This window comes from Penicillium canescens (assembly GCF_028828765.1).
Source record: "Penicillium canescens strain IBT 15451 chromosome Unknown utg000003l_segment0_segment0, whole genome shotgun sequence".
Taxonomy (NCBI): domain Eukaryota; kingdom Fungi; phylum Ascomycota; class Eurotiomycetes; order Eurotiales; family Aspergillaceae; genus Penicillium; species Penicillium canescens.
In genome coordinates this window covers 2567245-2587226 of record NW_026703965.1, presented here as the reverse complement: position 1 = coordinate 2587226, position 19982 = coordinate 2567245, and the positions used below count along the sequence as shown (strand labels likewise).

The 19982-nt window shown below is 47.7% G+C and overlaps 8 protein-coding genes across 8 annotated transcripts; 4 read left to right on the top strand and 4 right to left on the bottom strand.

The window, feature by feature from the left end:
- Positions 1–1327: 1327 nt before the first annotated feature.
- N7446_004425 (GABA permease GabA) lies at positions 1328–3633 on the top strand (the record flags this gene model as incomplete). The annotated part of the gene is made up of 15 exons (XM_058513174.1): positions 1328–1410; positions 1468–1501; positions 1560–1629; positions 1686–1927; positions 1980–2094; positions 2146–2224; positions 2276–2310; positions 2362–2390; positions 2440–2472; positions 2524–2548; positions 2606–2807; positions 2862–2939; positions 2994–3270; positions 3325–3403; positions 3464–3633. The coding sequence occupies 15 exons, from the start codon at positions 1328–1330 to the stop codon at positions 3631–3633; spliced, it is 1551 nt and encodes a 516-aa protein (XP_058374503.1).
- A 357-nt stretch (positions 3634–3990) lies between these two features.
- N7446_004424 (uncharacterized protein) lies at positions 3991–7755 on the top strand (the record flags this gene model as incomplete). Its single annotated transcript, XM_058513173.1, has 7 exons — positions 3991–4197; positions 4267–4412; positions 4487–4614; positions 4681–5393; positions 5783–6541; positions 7078–7377; positions 7459–7755. 7 exons carry the CDS (start codon positions 3991–3993, stop codon positions 7753–7755), a joined length of 2550 nt encoding a protein of 849 aa, XP_058374502.1.
- Positions 7756–9154: 1399 nt separating this feature from the next.
- Positions 9155–9508, bottom strand: N7446_004423 (uncharacterized protein; the record flags this gene model as incomplete). The annotated part of the gene is made up of 1 exon (XM_058513172.1): positions 9155–9508. One exon carries the CDS (start codon positions 9506–9508, stop codon positions 9155–9157), a length of 354 nt encoding a protein of 117 aa, XP_058374501.1.
- A 1335-nt stretch (positions 9509–10843) lies between these two features.
- N7446_004422 (cytochrome P450) lies at positions 10844–12736 on the bottom strand (the record flags this gene model as incomplete). Its single annotated transcript, XM_058513171.1, has 5 exons — positions 10844–11320; positions 11379–12102; positions 12171–12187; positions 12248–12356; positions 12417–12736. 5 exons carry the CDS (start codon positions 12734–12736, stop codon positions 10844–10846), a joined length of 1647 nt encoding a protein of 548 aa, XP_058374500.1.
- Positions 12737–13766: 1030 nt separating this feature from the next.
- Positions 13767–14610, bottom strand: N7446_004421 (uncharacterized protein; the record flags this gene model as incomplete). The annotated part of the gene is made up of 4 exons (XM_058513170.1): positions 14526–14610; positions 14336–14464; positions 14189–14283; positions 13767–14127 (listed from the first exon to the last, which is right to left on the bottom strand). Exons 1-4 carry the CDS (start codon positions 14604–14606, stop codon positions 13767–13769), a joined length of 666 nt encoding a protein of 221 aa, XP_058374499.1. The 5' UTR covers positions 14607–14610.
- A 1272-nt stretch (positions 14611–15882) lies between these two features.
- On the top strand, positions 15883–16834 carry N7446_004420 (SDR family NAD(P)-dependent oxidoreductase; the record flags this gene model as incomplete). The annotated part of the gene is made up of 2 exons (XM_058513169.1): positions 15883–16579; positions 16635–16834. 2 exons carry the CDS (start codon positions 15883–15885, stop codon positions 16832–16834), a joined length of 897 nt encoding a protein of 298 aa, XP_058374498.1.
- A 961-nt stretch (positions 16835–17795) lies between these two features.
- N7446_004419 (uncharacterized protein) lies at positions 17796–18641 on the top strand (the record flags this gene model as incomplete). The annotated part of the gene is made up of 1 exon (XM_058513168.1): positions 17796–18641. The coding sequence occupies one exon, from the start codon at positions 17796–17798 to the stop codon at positions 18639–18641; it is 846 nt and encodes a 281-aa protein (XP_058374497.1).
- Positions 18642–18751: 110 nt separating this feature from the next.
- Positions 18752–19789, bottom strand: N7446_004418 (uncharacterized protein; the record flags this gene model as incomplete). Its single annotated transcript, XM_058513167.1, has 1 exon — positions 18752–19789. The coding sequence occupies one exon, from the start codon at positions 19787–19789 to the stop codon at positions 18752–18754; it is 1038 nt and encodes a 345-aa protein (XP_058374496.1).
- Between the last annotated feature and the right edge of the window lie 193 nt (positions 19790–19982).

Genomic DNA, 19982 nt, shown 5'->3' with positions numbered 1-19982 from the left:
TAGCGTGTTGATTCATTTGGCCTGGGGATGGTGGTCTTTGTATTTATTATTCTGTTGATATATATACACCTGTGGTCTTGTTGTGTAAATTCATGATATGATTTGAACTAGGTTTGGTTTATTGTGGGTTTAGAAGTGATGATTGAGGCCATTTGTGACATAGGTTCGTAGGTGAGTATCTTCATCGGTGCTCAAAAATAAGGGCATAAAAGATCACGTGGAAAGAAAGGAACCTGGAATGTTCTGAATAGAAGATAGTTGCTATCAGAGCTATTCTGATGAGGGAACTGCCAATCTTGATGGCCTCAGGAACTACTTGTATGTTCGGTGACTCCGATGACTCGAGATCGACATTTTTCTTTGTCTCTAATTTAAAATGATGATATCATCCATCTCACATGTCATCATGTCTGATTACTATTATGCCATCCCTCACTATAATATTGAACGAGTGGGAAACGTTGCAATCCCTATTTATGTAAGCAAACTAGGTGAATAGAAAAAGGCCGCATATTGTACGTGCGTACAGCAGTTAGATAGAGAACAGAAATTAAGGTCCGACTAAATGATACGTTATTCAGCCCCTGCAGATCTCGATAGAGTTCAGGGCTTGTTCCGATAATAGTAGAACATTCCATTCCGGTGAACCAGCCCTCTGAGAGATATCTTTACATAGGAGTATTTGTCTCCCCCAGATAGCAAGGTTTGCCCGCGACCCACGCGCTCCACAAATACGCATCCCTATCAGGGAGACACATCGGGCCGAATCATTCAAACCGGACAAAACCCGCGTAGTACAATCCAAGCCAAGGGCTCCAGCCAAGGCCGGAATTGACTTTATATACACGGAGCATGCAGACTATGCATAGAACGTTACCCTTAGCCCACAATCCCCAAGGATCGCCCACTTTCCCCAAACTGCATCTTCCCCCGCGTCGTCAACTAGGTGGATTCAACGACCAATCAGAGGGTAGTACAGGGATAAGCTCTGGGGCTGCCGCCACGAGCCATGGATGCATCGGACCGCGATATGCCAAGATTTTGGATCGTCCGCCGGTATCGCTGTCTGTGATTGGTGAATAGTGCCGCATTCGGTGCTCCTGGCCAATGAGCGCCACCCCTGTTTATCGCCTTGACTGGCCCTACCCCAAATTCGTTACCTAACAGCTCTTACTGTATGTACTCCCCCGCGTGAAGTGAGCGTGGAGAAACATAGGGAAGGTGATGTTCGAAGGTCGTCATATTAGCTCGGGGCATTCTTATTCTGCCTGCTCCTCGGTTTCACTTTTCTTTTTTACCCTCCCTTGCTTTGATTTGAGCATTCACCATGGAGAAGGAATACAACAATGACGACGCGCAGCTGGCCCAAATGGGCCATAAGTCTGAGCTGAAGCGTAGCTACTCATTGATGTGAGTTCCTACAACTGATCGATATCTCGGAATGGGCTAACCGTGATTGTGTGACAGATCCATGCTCGGTCTTGCTTTTGCTATTCTCAATGTACGTGACTCAACCAGCATGCTTAACAGCAAGAGGATCGATTATTGAAATCGCACAGTCATGGACCGCATTATCAGCCAGTCTGTCCCTCAGTCTGACCTCCGGAGGTAGCGCGAGTGTTGTTTGGGGTATGCATCTATTCCGAATCGGTACTACTGCACAGAACTGACATGAATCTTGGCAGGCTTGGTTACAGCGGGTATCTGTAACCTGTGTATGGCCGCTTCCCTGGCCGAGTTCCTTTCCGCTTACCCTACTGCCGGGGGCCAATACCACTGGGTTGCTGTCACCTCCTGGAGAAGCTGGATGCCAATCCTGTCCTGGATCACTGGCTGGGTCAATTGCTCTGGATGGGTTGCGCTGGTCGCGACCGGTGGTCTGCTGGGCAGTCAGCTTATCCTCGGTGTTATCTCTCTGATGAACCCGGTATGTTGTTTTGATCTCTGGCTTGGAACCTTTCACTGACCATCAATGTTAGACCTACAGCCCTGAGCGCTGGCACCAGTTCTTGATTTACCTTGGCTACAACATTGTGGCTTTCCTTATTAACGCTTTCATGAACAATGTCCTGCCTTACATTACCAAGGGTGCCTGTGAGTTTTTGAACATACTCTTTACAGATGGTCTGTTACTGACTTTCTCAGTCATCTGGTCCTTGACTGGTTTCGCTGTCATTTGCATCACTGTGCTTTCATGCGCCTCGCCGAACTATAACTCTGGAAAGTATGTTGGTCTTGCAGATGAAACACTTAACCAATAGGCTGACATATACAGGTTCGTCTTTACTGACTTTATCAATGAAACTGGATGTAAGTATACAATCTTGCCATTCTTTGCAGTTCCTCAGCTGACTTCTATAGGGCCTGACGGTGTTGCCTGGTTGCTCGGGGTATGTTCCGCGTTGTAGAGACATATGGTCAAATCTAACATCTTCACAGCTCTTGCAAGGAGGTCTCGGTGTTACTGGATTTGTGAGTACTCTGTGAAAGTTAAAATTGAACACAAAGCTAATGATATATCAGGACGGTGTTGCCCACATGATTGAAGGTATTTTCGAGGAATTGAGCTCTGAAATTGACCGGGCACGAAACTAACAGATTATAGAAATCCCCAACCCATCTATTGAGGGACCTAAGATTATGATTGCCTGTGTTGGCATCGGTACTGTCACTGGTACAATCTTCCTTGTTGTCCTGCTCTTCGTGGCTGGTGATATCAAAGAAGTTATCTCATCTGCTGCGACTCCCCTCCTCCAGATCTTGAAGAATGCTACTTCTAGCAACGCTGGCGCCATCTGCCTGTTGATGTAAGAACAACCTCTTCCCAATTCTGGTATCCGGTAAACTCACAGGCCTTCCAGCTTCCCTCTCGTCTGCGTCCTGTTCGCCGCCACGGCTATCATGACCACCAGCAGCCGCATGGTCTACGCATTCGCACGGCACGTCACCCATCAATAATTTCCCAAGCCGGCATATGCTGACATCTACTCCAGTGACGGCGGTCTCCCTGCATCCCCATTCTTCTCCCGCGTCCACCCCAAGCTCAAGGTCCCTTTGAACTCGCTCTACCTTAACCTGGCCCTTGTGACTATATTCGGTCTCATCTTCCTGGGCTCCTCAAGCGCTTTCAACGCTATTGTCTCAGCATCAGTGGTGCTTCTCGACCTCTCATATGGAATGCCGATTGTAGTCAACTGCCTTCGTGGGCGGAGAATGCTCCCGGAGCGCTCCTTTGTTCTGCCCAACATTGTTGGCTGGACTTTGAACCTTGTATGTGGCTTATCCCATCCTTAATTTGGACTGCGACTGACCGTATATTTCCAGGTCTCATTGGCTTACATTGCCCTCACTACTATTCTCTTCCTCTTCCCCCCTGAACTGCCCGCCACTGGTAGCAGCATGAGTGGGTTTTCCGTGCTCTTTCCCATCACCAGAACGAAATGCTGACTTCATGATCTTACAGACTACTGTGTTGCTGCTTTCGGTATCGTTTTTATCATTTCTACTATCCAGTGGTTTGTGGACGGACGCAAGAACTTCGTCGGTCCTCGCTTTGAAGTTGAAGTTCTGGCTGGAGAGGTTGATCCCCAGTCAGAGCAGCCGATTCCAGTTATTGAGCCTCGCAAGGATTAGGCTGGAAGCATGGAGTAGTTTATGCAAATTGTAATTCATAGATCAATTATGTTATATTTCTTCTCGAGCTTTCTTGTAGGATAATGTAGATCTGTCTCACGTCTGAATATGTACTAGGACATTGACCAAATTCACCACATCTGCAGACAGTCCACAAGGCCAAATAATGACGTTTGGCGTATTTGAGAGCTGACCTTGTAGTCCTGGCCAGTCAACTGTTCACCGCAGAAATAACCACCCCACGTGACCAGATTGATAACCCAAATTATGTCATAAGACTATTCTGCCTCAGGCCACAATTCCCAACAATCCCAGCCAAACCTCTACCATTTACACCTATACACAACTGAATCCACAATGTTCACAATCTCATGGCCATCACTACCGAAGCTCAGCCTATCACTCTTCTCCAAGAAGGGCGCGATCGACCTTCGCCCAGTCAAGGTCCATGAGAGCGAGACTGCGCAGGACAAACCTGGCCGGGCCTTGAAACACTTATTGAAATTGAATCATGTTGAGCATGGTTTGTTTGTGCAGCGCTATTTGCCGAGTCAGTTGCCTGAAGTACGTGTCTCCTAGCCCTTCCCGGATAATACTGTTGTTTTTGATCGATGACGCTGATCCATATTTTAGCTATTATGCGCCTCTTTTCTGCAAGGCGCGGGTGATGAGGATCTAGGGCGGATTTATGAAGATCATGTTAATTCTCAAGTCAAGTGGGAGGATTCGCCTGCTGAAGTTACTCATCTTGATTGGAAGGGTTATTTGGGATGTCGAGAGTGAGTACCCTTGTCTTGAGCCGGCCTTTCTCTTCTTTTAAGGTCCAACCGGATACTTATACGCATGGATATAGATATGACCGTGCATTTGTGAACTTCTTTGAAGATGAGCTAGCTCGCCTTGGCTATGACTGGAGAGAAGTCGTTGCTGAGTACCTGTTTGATGACAAAGAGCCTATGTTTAATTCTATCATGGGTGGCCGTATGTTCCCTCCCTCTTGAAGAGCAATATATCTCCCAAATTTTGAATTATCTAACCAGATTCTAGTTGGAGCCCCCTTGGTTCATCTTGCCCATGCCTTTGAGTTCTCCAGTCGCGAGATGGCAATGGAAACCCTCGGCCTTGCTGCAACCTGCCACAGCAGTACGTTCAAGGATCTGGAAGATGCAGCGCCACTGAACAAGGCAACATACGAATCAAAATCTCTTTTCGAAATCTTGGAAATTGTCCGCCAAGATAAAGAGTTAGACAATCTGTTCAGCAAGCCAGACAGTCAAAACCTCAAGTCCCTTATCACATCCCGCAATCCATTGTTGCTCAAGCACTGGTGTGCATGGAGAATCGAGAGCGCAATGGAACAGTTCCGCGAGAGTCAAGAACTTGCCGCTGCATTGCTTGTTGGAACATCCGACCCAGAAAATGCCAGAAGCGGGTCATACAATTCGCTCTTTGCTGTTCTTCTCACAACTAGCCATGCCGTGCGTGTGGTGCTACCCTTAATCCCTGCACAATTCCAGATTCCACTTCTGCGTCAGTGGTGGCTGACCACCGTCTCAATCTACATCTCCCAGCTGCGACCCGAGATTGATTCAGACCGAATTCTTGGTTATGATCTCAAGGGAAGGGACTGGAAATGGACGGCAGAGAAGGCTGTGAAGGGGAAGTTTTCGACAGATGCACAGTTCGTCAAGGTTATCCGCGCATTGAAAGAATTGTCCTTGACTTGGGGTGATTCGGAAAGTTTCTTCCTTAAGGCTGCTGTGAGGTTTACTGATGAGTTCCAAGGCTGGAGGGGGATTTTGTTGGGGACGAATTGTAGGGTCTTTTTGTCTCTTTTTATGCATCTAAAAATTCCATGCCAGTTATAGATCCCACATAATTAGTTGCATTGTATGGGTATGGAAGTTATTGTAAAATGCCAAATCATTTTTTCCTTTCTACCTGCCTAGTTGTGATCAAAACTCAAAATGTTGGTATCGCTGTATGGAGCCTGTGACTGCGTTGCCAAATTAGATGTTTGTGCAGTTTGCACCAAAGACAAACACAATACACGCAGAACATCAAACACCAACCAGGAACCTTGAAAGCTCGGAATCGTGCACATAAACCACTCTCTCCACTAACAAGCACCTCCGTCCCTTCTCACCAGGACGCAGACAGAAACTCAGAGATGCAGGACATCAATGTGCCCCTGTATCTCCACGCAGAGTTCCTACCCAACATCCGCCAAATAACCCTCTACGTCTCCCTCCCGGGACGTCCAGAATTCAACGGTATCCGACCAGATATCCAACTCTCAGAGTCACGAAAAGCAGTGATAGTCTCATTACCAAAGCCATTCCTGGATGTGGTTGAGACGATTAAATTGCCAGCGCGTGTTAGTGACGCGTCTCGGCGCGCTTTGAATGCTACAGCTGACCCAGCAACAACATCTGCTTCTGGCTCGAATAGCAGCCATGATTATTCTTTCCGAATGCAAGTCGATCCCAATGAAGAGGCGCTGGCGCCTCAGGATGAACTAATTGATGATTTTGTGCCCTGGACAGCTGTGGAGATGTCGCATTTAACGAGGATTCGATGTCGGGAATGTGCGACGCCTTTTTTATTATCTCCCGCCACTCATGAAAATCAAAACGAGCACTCCCAGGCCTCTACCGTGGGCTGGGTTTGGAAGGATCTCCCCAGTGGGAACTGGGCCGAAATGATGGACTTCTGGCATTGCCATAAACCCGACCCCCATGAAGGCCATGAAAAAGATGAGAAAGATGTTGCGCTCCAGATTGAAGACCAACATGCTCATACAAAAGGATATGGAGCCGATAGTCAAGTCGTGGCTATACCAGGAACAGTCCTTATTGACGTTGCCACTTTCCTTCTTGCCGAATCAGACTGCACATCTTTGAAAAAGGTAAGATTGACAAATCTCTCGTTTGAGTTTACAGCATGACTCGCCCTGTTCTTAAGTTCCTTTTGCTTTTGCTTTTTCGACCCGGGCAACCAGAAGGAGGCCGCTTAGTTCTCAGTGAAGTGGTCTCCGATACTATTGCCCAAGATGAAACGAAATGCACTTTGTGTACCTGCGATTCAAGACGATGGCATATCAAGCACCTGTCCAGATTCACGAGCAACAATCGCAGTTATCCTCCCTCGCAGATGGATTTCGCTTTTGTCATTCGCGTTCATGGACTCGTCCCAGGCTGCCATCTTATTGTTTCGTGACTCGAAGCGTCCTCATATCTTCAATGCCGGTTTTGGAGCAGTGGAGCTGGCTTGATTAGTTGAGGTACATACCTATACTCGTCTTTGGCAATGTGATGTGGATCATGTCTATTAAACGATGAACTTGAACTTGAATGCAATATAATGTCTTTATCTCCAATTTCGCCTTATTTTTGTTCCCTGTATTATGCAATGCAACGACCTGCTAACAGCAGCATGTTATAGGGCAACGAAGAAGAACAAAACTCAACCACTGAGACGATCCAGCCTTCCAACCAAAGAACACTGGACTGCGCAACCTGCAACGCAATAATCGGCATGGAAGACCCCATCGCCAACGGATGGCGTCTCCTAAAAGCAAACGTCTCATTAAACACCGCCCCGGCCAGCGATTCCGACACAGGAACCCCAGAATGGAAATCCCAACCGACAGAAATGATCATCGCAGCCCAACTACTAGAATTAATCGAAAGAGAAAGCGCACGCCGATTCGTGGTACATTGTGGTCAGAAAACCGGCCTGGTGGTAAGTCCCACTCCCAACCCAGCCTGTCACATTCCCATTTCCCACAAGACACACCCCGCTAACGTACATATTCACTTCCAGCTCTGGGTCTTCAATCCAGACATGCGATACTCGAATTCCAGCGCAGACTATAGTATCATGGCACAACAAGCTATGAAAGTCTTTTACCAGGATTGCGCTGATGTGGATGGATTGCTTCATCCCGAGATTGGGAATCCGTCGCCTTTATCGGTTGAGGAGCTGGAGTTGCCGTCTATGATTTTCGAGGCTTTGTCTACTGCGCTGCGGGGGAGCAATAGCATGCTGCCGCTTTCTGCGAGGAGATTTGGGGAGTGGGATATTGGGCTTTTGAGTCGGTTTAGGCGGGATAAAGATTGAATATGTAAACGGCGGACCTGTGAATTACTATATGCAGTTAGCTGTTCTGTAACCTCTCCCATCGTCGCCTCGACATAAAAGACCCGACCTCGCCCTTTTGGTATGTCTTCTCCTTCTTCCACTCCCTGGAACTCCTCTATCTTGCACTCATCGCCGCCCCCTTTCTTTCCTCTCGCCCCCCACCGACCACTGCGCCTTGGCTTACAGCCCGACGCACTGCCCCTTTCATTTTACCGGAGATGCCGCTAGATCCGACGCCATCTCGATCGCGCCCCTAGGGCTGGAATGGTAATTGCATAGGAGCAGAGCCACTGAAATGATCCAGCCCGCAGCGGTATCGTGTACCTTTAGTTCGATACTTCTAGTTCATAAAAGCAGCGACGACCTTAGCGAAGATAAAGCAAGCATGAGAACTCGGACGAGCCCTTAGCCGATGTAAAATGAACCTAGCAGATATGATCGTAGCACTCCCGAAGTCTATACCCCCCGCTGTGCGACACCCAGATCGCAAGCGATGCAGCCGGACAGCTCAAACGACGCTATGATAGCTTTTAACAGACGTGTACGGGATCTTGAAACGGCATCGCTCGCAGTAACAATTGATAACAATAGCATTATCAATGTTAGTGTATCTCCGGAGAACTTTTCTTTTATATAACAAGCCAAGAAGCGCACCAGTTTGTTCAAGCGTCAATTTCTACAGGCATCCTCGAAACTGAAGCGCCAAGTATCCGACATTTCCATCGATCAATCTGATAGCTACCCCGGGCTTCCGCAGCGTGATACAGAGGACTCATCGGCAAAACCGAGTTACTCACCGCGAAATGGGCTCTTCCACTGTCGTCATCCGCCATCCAAGCTTGAGTAACGCACTTCTTTCGAGTCTCAATATCAGTCAGGTAGTGGTCCTGAAAACTATTCTGCGGCCATGCCACTATTCAACTCGTCGAGTTCTCGCATCCACGATACCGTCTCTACACAGTCGTGGAAAATATCCAACCACCAATTTTTGGTTCTACAATATCTAGGGATATCTTAGAAACACCCAATTGAATAATTTGTAAATTTTGTTTATTATTTGGATTTTGTTTCGCTTGAATAACAACAGATCATCGCTCCTACTACCTACCGCTTGCTCCTAGGAATACGACAATACCTCTAGCGACCTAGATATCCGCAAAAATGCTCTAGACAACCGAGCGTGTCTACTAGGTGATCTAGCTACCCCTGGCGAGTTTTGCGGCCCCTTATTTGCCTAATATATTCCAACTAGCAATTAGAAAATACCTTATTCTAGCTACAGTCTATAGGACTTCCTGGGAGCTCTTAAACCTTTCGTATGTGTACCTACTTCAAAAAAACTTTGGGCAATCTTGACATTGCCGGACACAACATAAGCTTAAAGTATCTCTCTATCAAGATAGATAACCTCCTGATCTTCATCAATTATAAAGATCTTCCCATGGTAGCTGACCAAGAAACTACCTGGTTCCGGCACAAACTTGACCTTTCGCTGGATGTAGTAAAGAAGATCCTCGTGGATTTCGCAGCACGCATCATATCCCATATCCCCTAGATCCATGCGTCGGCGACCCTCTTGCTCCAAGTTGAATGACTCGAAATGTGAACCACCGTTGTCGGCGTCTATATACACAAGCCACTTCGAGTCAATACGGATCAAATACTTAGTATAGCATCCGAGTCTTTGCTCTCGCATCCAGATAATATCCCAATCATCATGCTTGGGTTTCATAGCGACAAGTACTTCGTTTTGTTGACCTATCTACCGAAAAGTGACGGTGGGGTGATCGGAGGGCGCTTTCCCCATATTCACTCACCTTCTCGCCCGCTCCTCACTTCAGTTTCTAGACTTTAAACACAAGTCACCTACACTTACCCTGATAGCTACTCTCTGTCGCTTTACAACGTCCGGGCCCTTTTACAGCTTATAGTTGGGTAGGTGTCGCCCCCGGGTGAGTGCGCTCTCTCCTCGTATTTGAGCGATCGCGTGGAAGGAAAGAGACTAAACACCCTCGCGAGTGACTATATCCTTCTTCTTTCACCCAGGTAAACTACCTGGGGTCTTTCGTGTCATGTGACACGCTAGTAGTAACTGTGGTCTGTCTTCTATCTAATTTCTTGATACTCGCACCTTATATGACAGCGGCTAACAAATGAGGCGCGTAAGATGAGCAACGACTTATTCTACTATTTTTTTGCAGCTACCTGCAGAGCTACGCCGTATAATCTGGATGCACTGTCTACCGTATCGTATAGCAGAAGAAGACACCCCTGACGGCTTTTTCGATGGCTACGAATCTAAACATGTCTGCTGGAACCTACGCATGACACTCCAAAACACTCAGATACCGGCTATTGCATACGTCAACCGCGAGTCTCGGCAAGTCGCACTGGAGCAAGGACGCCTATTGGAGCCGGCTGATGTGAGAACCGTGGAGTCGCTATGGGTGCAGCCGCATAGAATAGCTCTCGGTTATCTAGTTGCTAATACTATAGCGCCCATGTGTCGTTATCGTCGGTCTCTCCTGCCCCTCCACACCTGGTCGATGAATATTCGAAAGCACGGCCCGGCGATATAAGCTAATGGCGAAAATACAATATACGCCCGCACCCTTAGTCAATACTATATCTTACGGCTAATACTACACTACGACTACGAAAACTATACTAAGAACCTACCGTCACCTATCGAATAACTAACGGGATATTAACCACCCGATAACTTGTGTAGGTTTATATCGTAAGGGCTATCCGCGTAGGTTATTAGGAACTGTTACTGGTGAACTTTTACGATTTTATCCACATAAAATCGTTCCCGACCTTTGTTTTGAATTACGCTGGGACTTGAATAAGCATTGGCGGAATGTATCTGATTGAAAATTCAATACATAAGTAGTTCGCATCGCTGATACAGTACAGTAGGATTCGAAAACAGATTCTCCCACATACCTTGAAGTATTCTAATCAAGATTTGGTTACATACTCTCTTAACAACCCCTGCTTGGTTGTATCGTATCGACTGGCGGTCTTAAATGAATCATTGTAAAATACTTCAAGGCCAAAATTCTCAGTCCCGAATCCATCGTAATTGCACCGCCTTAGCATCCCGCACCTGCAAGGTCAACTTGGAAACAGAGTTGCTCATCAAGTGCTGCAGTCTCCGCTGAAGGTCCTCCGGATTATGTGACCCAAGAGTCGGGATAGGCTCGCACCGTGCAGATCGGAATAGTGTCGCCATTGCCGCCACAAATTCCACCTGTGACAACTTCATCCCCGGGCAGACCCTCGGTCCGCCCGACCACGGCAAAAATGTGCCTTTTGGTGGCGTGATAATCTCGCCGGCGTCATTGAACCATCGCGATGGCTTGAAGTCCTCGGCATCCGGACCCCAAATTGTAGTATCCAGGTGGATGCTCACGTGGCTGACAAAGAAATCCATCGGAGGCGCGAGGTGGTGAATACCGTCGGCGCTAATAAGCCGCTGCGGTGAGAGAACGGCGCGAGTGGAATGAAGAACTGCTGGGAAGAGGCGGAGGGTTTCCAACTGTGGGAAGCAAGTCAGCTACCTTTTATAATGGTGGCAAGGAGAAACGGAGAGTTACCAGCACTGCCCGTGTCCGTCGGCATTTGGGGTACACCTCCTCATAAGTCCATGTCGACACGTCCGCGTCCAGACCGCAAAGCTCCTCACGAATCCAGTCCTGCCATTCCGGGTGCGCAGCCAGCAGGGTCACCGCATAGCCCATGGTATTAGCGGTCGTTTCGAAACCCGCACTGCTGAAGATGAACAGATTCCCAGTAATCTCCTCATCTGTCAGTGAAAACTCTGACTGTCCGCGGCGTTTCTCTTCATCCGAGAGCTGCAACAGCAAGCTCAAAAAGTTATGGCGAGGGACTGACCCGATCGTGGCAGCCTGTCTCTCTTCCTCGAGCACTTCCTTGGTGTATTGGGGGATTCTCTCCAGGTGCTTGCCCATGCTTCGAAGCGCCGGTGGCATTAACGGCAATCTCATCAGCTTTGTCGGGAGTATCGCCGCTTCGAGGAACATACTTGTCACCATGGAGAGCGTCGTAAAGTATGCCGTTCTCTCACTTTTTGCCTCCACGGTAAACTCCCGCGGATTGGGTGACCATGACCGCTTCTGGCTGTACCCAGATTGACCGATCACATTGATCGCAATACTGCGCAAACCATCTAATGTCTCGCCACCCGGATGGTCTACCACGTATTCGAGCATAGTTTGCGCCTGCTGACAGCTTTCAATCCAAACCGTTCTGCTGATTCGCTCATCCAGATTGACGGCAAACAACCTGCGGTGCCGCTTCCTGAGACAGCGCTTCTTTAGCAAGAGGGCAGACTCAAACATGAGCAAGGGTTGAGGGAAGCCACCGACCATTCATCACCATTAACCTGGATTTACTAGGTCAGTAAAAGAAGCTCTGGCCCTCTTCTGTCAGGAATTTCACACACCGTAAACACATTGGGACCCAAGAATCCTAAAAGCTTAGCCGTAATAGGTGCTAGGAGGAAGTCATGCCTTCTCTGTAAGATGGCATTGCCGACGGCGGGATCGGCCACGCTGGACTGAATCAGAAACAGAAACGTCGCTTCCAAGGGATGACCATTAATTTGAACTCACAAAACCGAGCATTCATCAGGAGTGACGACGGCAAATATGCTACCCAATCGGTCGTGGAACTCTCTTTTTCTGCGGAACTCCCAACCATGAATCAACAAATCTAGTCGCTCATAGATCCATCCCGGAAGATATTTCTCGAGCTGAGGCTGGAAGGCTGGCGCGAGCACAAGCCATGGAATGCTTTTGGACAAAACAGGTGACAGGTACACCGGAAAGCCGGCACGGCGGGCATGGATATAAAACCGGAGGAACGATATCGATTTATAAAAGAAGTAGACGAGAATCAGTATCACGACGGTTGAAAAAATGGTGAACCTCATCGTTGCGGTATGGTAGACAGAAGGGAGGGGCAATTGCAGGTCACATATTGTCTGGTAAAAAACTCTCCATCCATTCTTGGAAAAGGGAGAGCTACGGCTAGACCATCATTGGGCTCCCTCCACTTGGAACTGTCATCTCTTGGCATCTGTGCATAGCCACCACGTGAGATGCAGCCACGAAGAATAGTAGGTTTTAACAGGCCCAATTCGCGGAAGAACACCAAACTTCTCTGATCATAGTCAGTTGCAGTACTGCAAGATGGCGAAAGCTGTCTTGCCCGTGAAGTCCGCGGACCCTTTCTTAGCAAGAGACTGCGCTACCAGCAGTTTCACAACGTCAAGATACCCGCCAGCTGCGGTGCACCAGAGTGATGTTCTCTCCACATCATCGCCCTAACCGGACACTTTTTTTTTTTCTTCCTTTGTAACAAAAAAACTAATTTCCAAAACTGAAGCTCGCAGTCTGTTTTCTTCTATCTTTTGAGTATACAGGCGCGGAGAGACGCTATATTTCACCGGAGGTTACCACTGGGCCTAGTTGGTCAAAGAACAAGCGGAACAAATACAAAAACATACCCGCACACTGGTCGGGGCCAACAAATTATAGGGGCTGGGAAGCGAAAAAGTAAGATCTGAACAATGATTTCTGAGGGATGGTAATTGAAGAAGGCCATTATAAAAATGCAAAATCCCAACTTATCCAAGTACGATTGTTAATGGTAATTATGTATCAACCTAAAGGACGAGAGCAAATTGTTGAGAGTACTGGTATTGAAGTTTGGGTCGGAATCATGGCAGGGAATGTGAAGTGGTGATTCGACGAGGTATACAATTTGGTCAGTTGATTGCTGAGCAAAATTAGTTATTTTACACATACTCATTCCACCAATTTGTCCTGACGATTTGATTTACAGGATTCTATGTCTCTATCACTATCACAAATATTGGGACGCCTATCGGGGAATTGCTCTAATAAAGAGATAGCTCCTTGTTGCGCTCGTATACCTAACATCCATCAGATTCAAAAACACTATATTACCATAGAAGCAACAAGCATGACAAGCCCACCAAGCCCATCCATTCCCTCGCACCACTCTTCCCAATTTGCAGTAGTCCTTTCCTGGTTCTTGGCAGTGATAGACGTATGAAGCAGCACTCCCTCGCTACATTCCTCACCTAGTCTGACCAGCTCTCCACTGCTAGCTAGACCAAATTTAGTCCGAACTCCACCTTGATTCTCACTTTCCAACTTCCACAGCAGCTCATTACTCGCTTCCCAAAGCTGTTTATTCCCTGGTAGCGGTGCGAGAATTAGATCCGCTGGCAGATTGCACATCGCTGCTGGCTCAAAGTAGAACAACATATTGACAACTCGGTAAACCACGGATAGTCTTGGATTTGATCAGTATCTTCACGGCCGATCCAGTGCAAATGAGTTAGTAGATTACAAACCTTCGCCTTGATTCCTCGAAGAGCCAATCTTGCCATGTTACGTCCAGACTGTAGTTGCACGCAATGCCACTATCCATGAGCCGCTGGGCTATGAGCTATTCTTTTCATTAGGATCAAGTTAATAGGGCGTAATCGGGCCAGACTCACAATCACTGTTGCGAATAAAAGTGAATCAAGGCCATTGTATTCCGTCTCGCCTTCATCCAGCCGGATAATAATGTAAATAGAAAGGGCTTGCATAGCAGCAAGGAGTTCCCATTTCGTCAATTCCAAATGCTGAAGATATTCATTAGCTTCTTGTGTGACAAATCTCCGAATAATTACCAACACCTCGCACCTCAGCACACAGTCGTTCACACTCCATCCGCACATTTCTCCAGAACAGCTTTCGACCCCTTTTCATCTCGCCGCTGACCATATGGACCAAATTGATGCAGTTATCAAGTGGCTCCATGGCAAGTTCAGCAGATACCAAATATGGATGGATAAACGGTGGAAGTGAGTTGTGACGCAGCATTTTCAAGACATATGATTTTAGCATATGCCGGATGAGAGTGGCGGTTCTTTCCGTTCCAGCCTTCGTATTTGATCTTTGGATAAATGAACGAGGATTGGAAGTCGGCACTGCTGGTATTGACCGGCTGGAAGGAGGAATGGGCTGCCTTGTTTGAACTTTTTCGTTGATGGGAGGTGCCGTGCGAGAGATTGGAGACCCCCCTGACCCTCCTGTTGAGGGATAATGGTCGATTTCGTCTGACTGAAGATTCAGAAAGTCCCCGAACCCGTTATCTGGTAACATAACATCTGGTACATCCCAGTTGAAATATTCACCTCCAAAGTCTGGGAGCTCTTGGTTTAAAATACCAAGCTCACTATCGCAAATTGTATCTCTATCGTGATCTGTTTCTTGGTAGTTCGGAATACTCAGAGAATTGCCGTTCTGAACGCTTTGTCTTCTGGCTTTGGGCGACTTTGAGATATAATGGCATTCAGTGCCCTTAGCTTTGCACCTCGAGCATTCGGGCTGCTTCTTATCACAACGCGTCTTCGTTCTTGCACAATAGAGACAAGATCGAGACCGAGGAATTCTTTCAATTCCTCGAGACCGACAATAGTACCCATGTCGCTTCAGCGTAGACTCTAAAATTTAGTCAATGTTGGTAAAAACTCGTGGCCATATAGTTGTATTCAGTGGAAGTGGAACTTACCCTTATCGAACGGTTTGTTACATTGCCTGCACCGCAAAACGGATTGTACATCTTTTTCGGACATTTCAAGATGAATTGACGCTTGTATATCCTGGGAACCATGAATAAGTGCCATATTAGAATTCCATTAGATTCGTTGGGATCAAGGGGCTTGCCCCTCCAGGGCGGCAGGAATCGATGGGCATTTGTCAGCTCGGGCGAAACATTCTGTAATGCCGAGCATATCCAAAGATGCATTTCAACGATTCCGGGACGTTTTTCTCTGGCCACGTTAGTTAAGTGTGGTCAGCGATTCTACTATTCAAAATTTGATGGAACCTTTTGTAGTTCCGATAATTACACTAACGGATGCAAGTTGCACAGTTCCGTCACCAAAATGGACCAAGAGACCGGACAACATATAAGAATACATATTGTTCTTTGAAAAGTATTCTCATCACTGAAAAATTAATCCAATATCTCTACCTATTCATACATCTTGCAACTATGGCAGCACCTTTTCCATCCCCAACTACAAAATGGCACACGGAAACGTACCAGTCCATATCCCCTACCCGTCCCGAGCTTTCTGCCAAAGGAAGGACGGTGGTAGTAACCGGAGGGGGTACGGGCATCGGTGCAGAGACAGCTCGCCAGTTTGCCGAAGCAGGCGCATCTCGAATCGCCCTGCTTGGCCGTAGAGAAAATCCTCTTCTCGACACCAAATCCTCCATTCAGCACAAGTTCCCGGGCGTCGAGGTATTCGTGGCCGCTACAGATGTTACAAATAAGGACCAAGTGGACGCAGCTTTCGCCGAATTTGCCTGCGACGGAAAAATTGACGTTTTGGTTAGCGGTGCTGCTATGATTGGGCCCCAGGATCCAGTCGGAAATGTGGACAGCGACAAGTTCCTTGAAGCGATTGGGCAAAACCTCAAAGGGTCATTGTCGGTTGCCCAGGCGTTTCTTCACTATGCGTCGTCAGATGCGGTCGCTATCGATATCAATTCGTCTGCTGCGCATGTGAATTTTGGACCTGGATTTGCTGCATACAGCGTCGCGAAGTTCGCCGTATTCCGCCTTTGGGATTCTTTGGCCTTTGCGAACCCAGATTTAAGCGTGTTTCATATCCAGCCTGGTATCGTGGATACCGCAATGAACAAAGAAGCCGGAGGTGTCAAAGCCACTGGCATCGAGGATCACGGCAAGTGAAATGTCGGTTCCCTGTATAGGAGATCATGAATCTGACTTTTGTTTAGTTTCTCTACCGGCGAGCTTCAGCGTTTGGCTTGCAAGCCCCGAAGCTCGCTTTTTGAAGGGAAAGTTTTTGTGGGCAAACTGGGATGTTGATGAGCTCAAGACTAAGGCCAAGGAGATCGAAGAGAGTACTCAGCTTAGTATTGGGCTTGGCGGGTGGCCTTTTCAGGATGCAGGCTGGAAGTCAATGTGGAAATCTTAGCCCTTGAGAATTTGTCGACATTGGGGGTTATATTTACTAGATAAATCGTCGACTCACACGCACGTCGGGTTTCAGTATGTAATCAATGAAGTAGCTGTGAGCTCAGTCAGATAAAGCTATTGGGCGCTGAGTTGACCTAGTTAATGTTGATTTCTCTACAGTGAAAAAATCTCTATCGGATAGTTTCCTTATCGCAAATGAAGTGTTTCACCGCCAGCGTGTGCCTTTGGTCGCTAGTTAGGAGTATATCTATCCACCGCGGTTGCAGTCGCCCCCGTGAGCCTTTCGGCAGCCGTGCGGCCCATGGGATTGCAAGAAGTCGATCAGTTCCCGCGCATCATCTATAACCCTAGGTTGGATGTGATTGCCGCCGTATGTTGGATGGTGGCGGTTGGAGTCTTCCGAGAGCACGACGTTTGTTGACCTTCGATCGTCCTGGAGAACGGTTGTTATTGTGTTTTGGATGGCTGTGAGAGCTGGTTACGCCGACGCCTCTTCGGACATGTGCCTTGGCACCAGGAGGGGGAGATGTAGACTGGAAAGAGAAGGATATGGGAGTCGGAGGGGCCGCCAGGTTATTATGTCGATTCCAAGAGAAGCGGTACGTGTTGGTATACGAAAAGATCAATGGCAGGTTCTATAACATATATTGAGCGTGTTCAACTAAACTGTCTAATACTGCCAATATTTAATAAGGGGGAATTCACTCCACCAGTGATATGTCTCTCTACGGGCACTCTATTTGACGGACATAAGATAGGCTAAACCCGTGGTCAGCATCATGCAACGTGGCGCTTGAGTCATGCAACTTGGCGCTTGAGTCATGCTCTGAATTGCATATAATAAGCTGAGTCTGCCGAATCATGTTTATTTAGAATTACTACGGCGGCACCTTGGAGGAAGTTTACGTTGACAGCATTCTTTCAACTCAGCGTATAAACTATTTGCCCTGGCTATTACAATGGCACCAACCACGTTTCAACTTATCTGCCTCTCTCGACCTATAGAGCCGGAAGTGTTAGCGTCAAAGGTTAGGGACCTTCACCCTCATAGTCAACCAACCTGGGTTGGAAAAGTGCACCACTGGCTTCTAGAGCCGCGGTTGTCTGCGGGGGCTCTCATTGGGACCGGAAACATCATGACCAAATGGGACTATCTCCTTGTGGGACCCAAAGATATAGCAGAGCAGCTAGGCCTCGAGATTGCATCGAGCTGGTCCATCACGGCAAACGTTGCGGATGATGCTCAGAAGCCGGAGGTGGTGGCTGAACAACTTCTTGCTAGAGAACCTCATCTCCCCTCCGGGTGGACTGCTGAGGACCCCAGCGAGTTGGAAGCATCTTTTTCACCAGATGATCTGAAACTGTCATTAACCACACGTTCTCGGCTCCTTGGGTCACAGAAGGACATGGATGGAGTGACAGTCAAAAGTTTTACCCAAGATTTTGGTTCGTCCCATCAAGGCCCGGTTGTGGTTCTGAATCTGCTTTCGTATGCCCCAGGCAAGAGACTAGCTTACCTGGAAGGATACGTCGCTGGTTTTGGGCGCACAGTCGGACCGAAATATGGTAGTGATGCAATATGTTTCGCTTCTGGCACCACATCTTGGTCCTCAAGACTGGAAGAGGGAAGCAAAGATTCTAACTGGGAGGATGTTGCCCTCGTGTGGTATCCGTCGATATGGCATTTTGCAAAGATGCTGGATGATGCGGACTACGCTCGTCTTGACCGGGAATTTAAGACTGGATTGCTGGAAGACAATCCGCTCCTATGCTGCACTGAAGTCAAGATGGTGCAGGGGAAATAAAAGATTAATGTACTCTAGTATCTCCCTGGCCAGACTTCACGATATTTTCATTCATCAGAGCAAGTAAGCAATAGCCATCAAACAGCGTAAGAGATATCCATCGAACAGGATTACACAACAGCATATCCTTCCTCAATGAGATGGTCCGCGGCAACAGACAAACAATAATCTCTGAAAATCCCTTCAGTGAGCGCGTAACGGAAGAAGCCCAGGACTCTATGGTCTACATTCCACAAAGCCGAGCCACAGACTCCCTCTACCATGTCACGATTCGAGTCTTGGCCGATATAGTCCCAGCTACATCTAATCCAAATCTGCTTTGGTTCTAGTGGATCATCAATGGGGATGCGCTGTAGAGAGTGGGCCATTTTAGTTCCCATGACGAGGCCAGAAAAAGGGCTATCGAAGAACACAGGATCCCCAAGCCGAGTCTCGGCAGCGCGAATGAAAGGCTGCAGAGTGAACGAGGGGGACGGGTAGACACTATTCTCGAAGGTCTCGTTCACAAAATTCACGCCCTCATTCAGTCTAATGAGTGCAATATCTGTATGAGAGATTTCCATGATAAACTCTCCGATGGGTTGGCCTAACGAATTTGGGTGATAAACCTGGCCCGATGAAGTGAATCCATGGCTAGCCGCTGTTATAAACTCGATGCCTTGCTGATTCCGAAGCAGAACTCCCGAAGAAGTCCGCATCTCTTCTCCTTTATCGTTGAGACCAGAGCTTAGGATTATGCCTGGCCGTAAGGTGTCGTAATGAGACTCATCGATTGTGCCTAGGCTAGCTTCTTTGATTCGCTTAGCCAGCAAGGTAGTGGGCCTCCCGATTTCTGACTCGAAAAGGTAAAAACACTGGCACGTTGCGATAGATCTAGGAACAGCACGTAGAACTTCGTCGCCGCCGGCGTTGCTTTCCAGAACAATGATAACCAGATGGCCCCAGAACTGTATCTCAGTGATAGAGATGCGGGCATTCACGAAAAAATCCCGTGTCAAATCGAAAATCAAGCCCACGGCTGCCTCGTTATCTCGTAGATCAATCGAGGGAGAGATCGTGATAGCCGAGCGACTTCTTCGAAAAATGGGAAGCAAGGGACCGCGGTCATTCGGATCACTTGTGAAATAACATGGCACACCAGCGATCATTTTTGGCCACGGTCTCGGTGGAAGTTCAGTGAAAAGATAGACTAAGATGCGATCATCAAATTCTACCCGTTGAACGTTAGGCATTGCGCAAAATAGAATGTCGTGATTTTCCCGTTCTAAAAACTTCGCCGGGTGTTCTCTAAGGTTGAACGATGTTATGATCTCACGAGCGGTGGGTAAAACAAGAACTTGA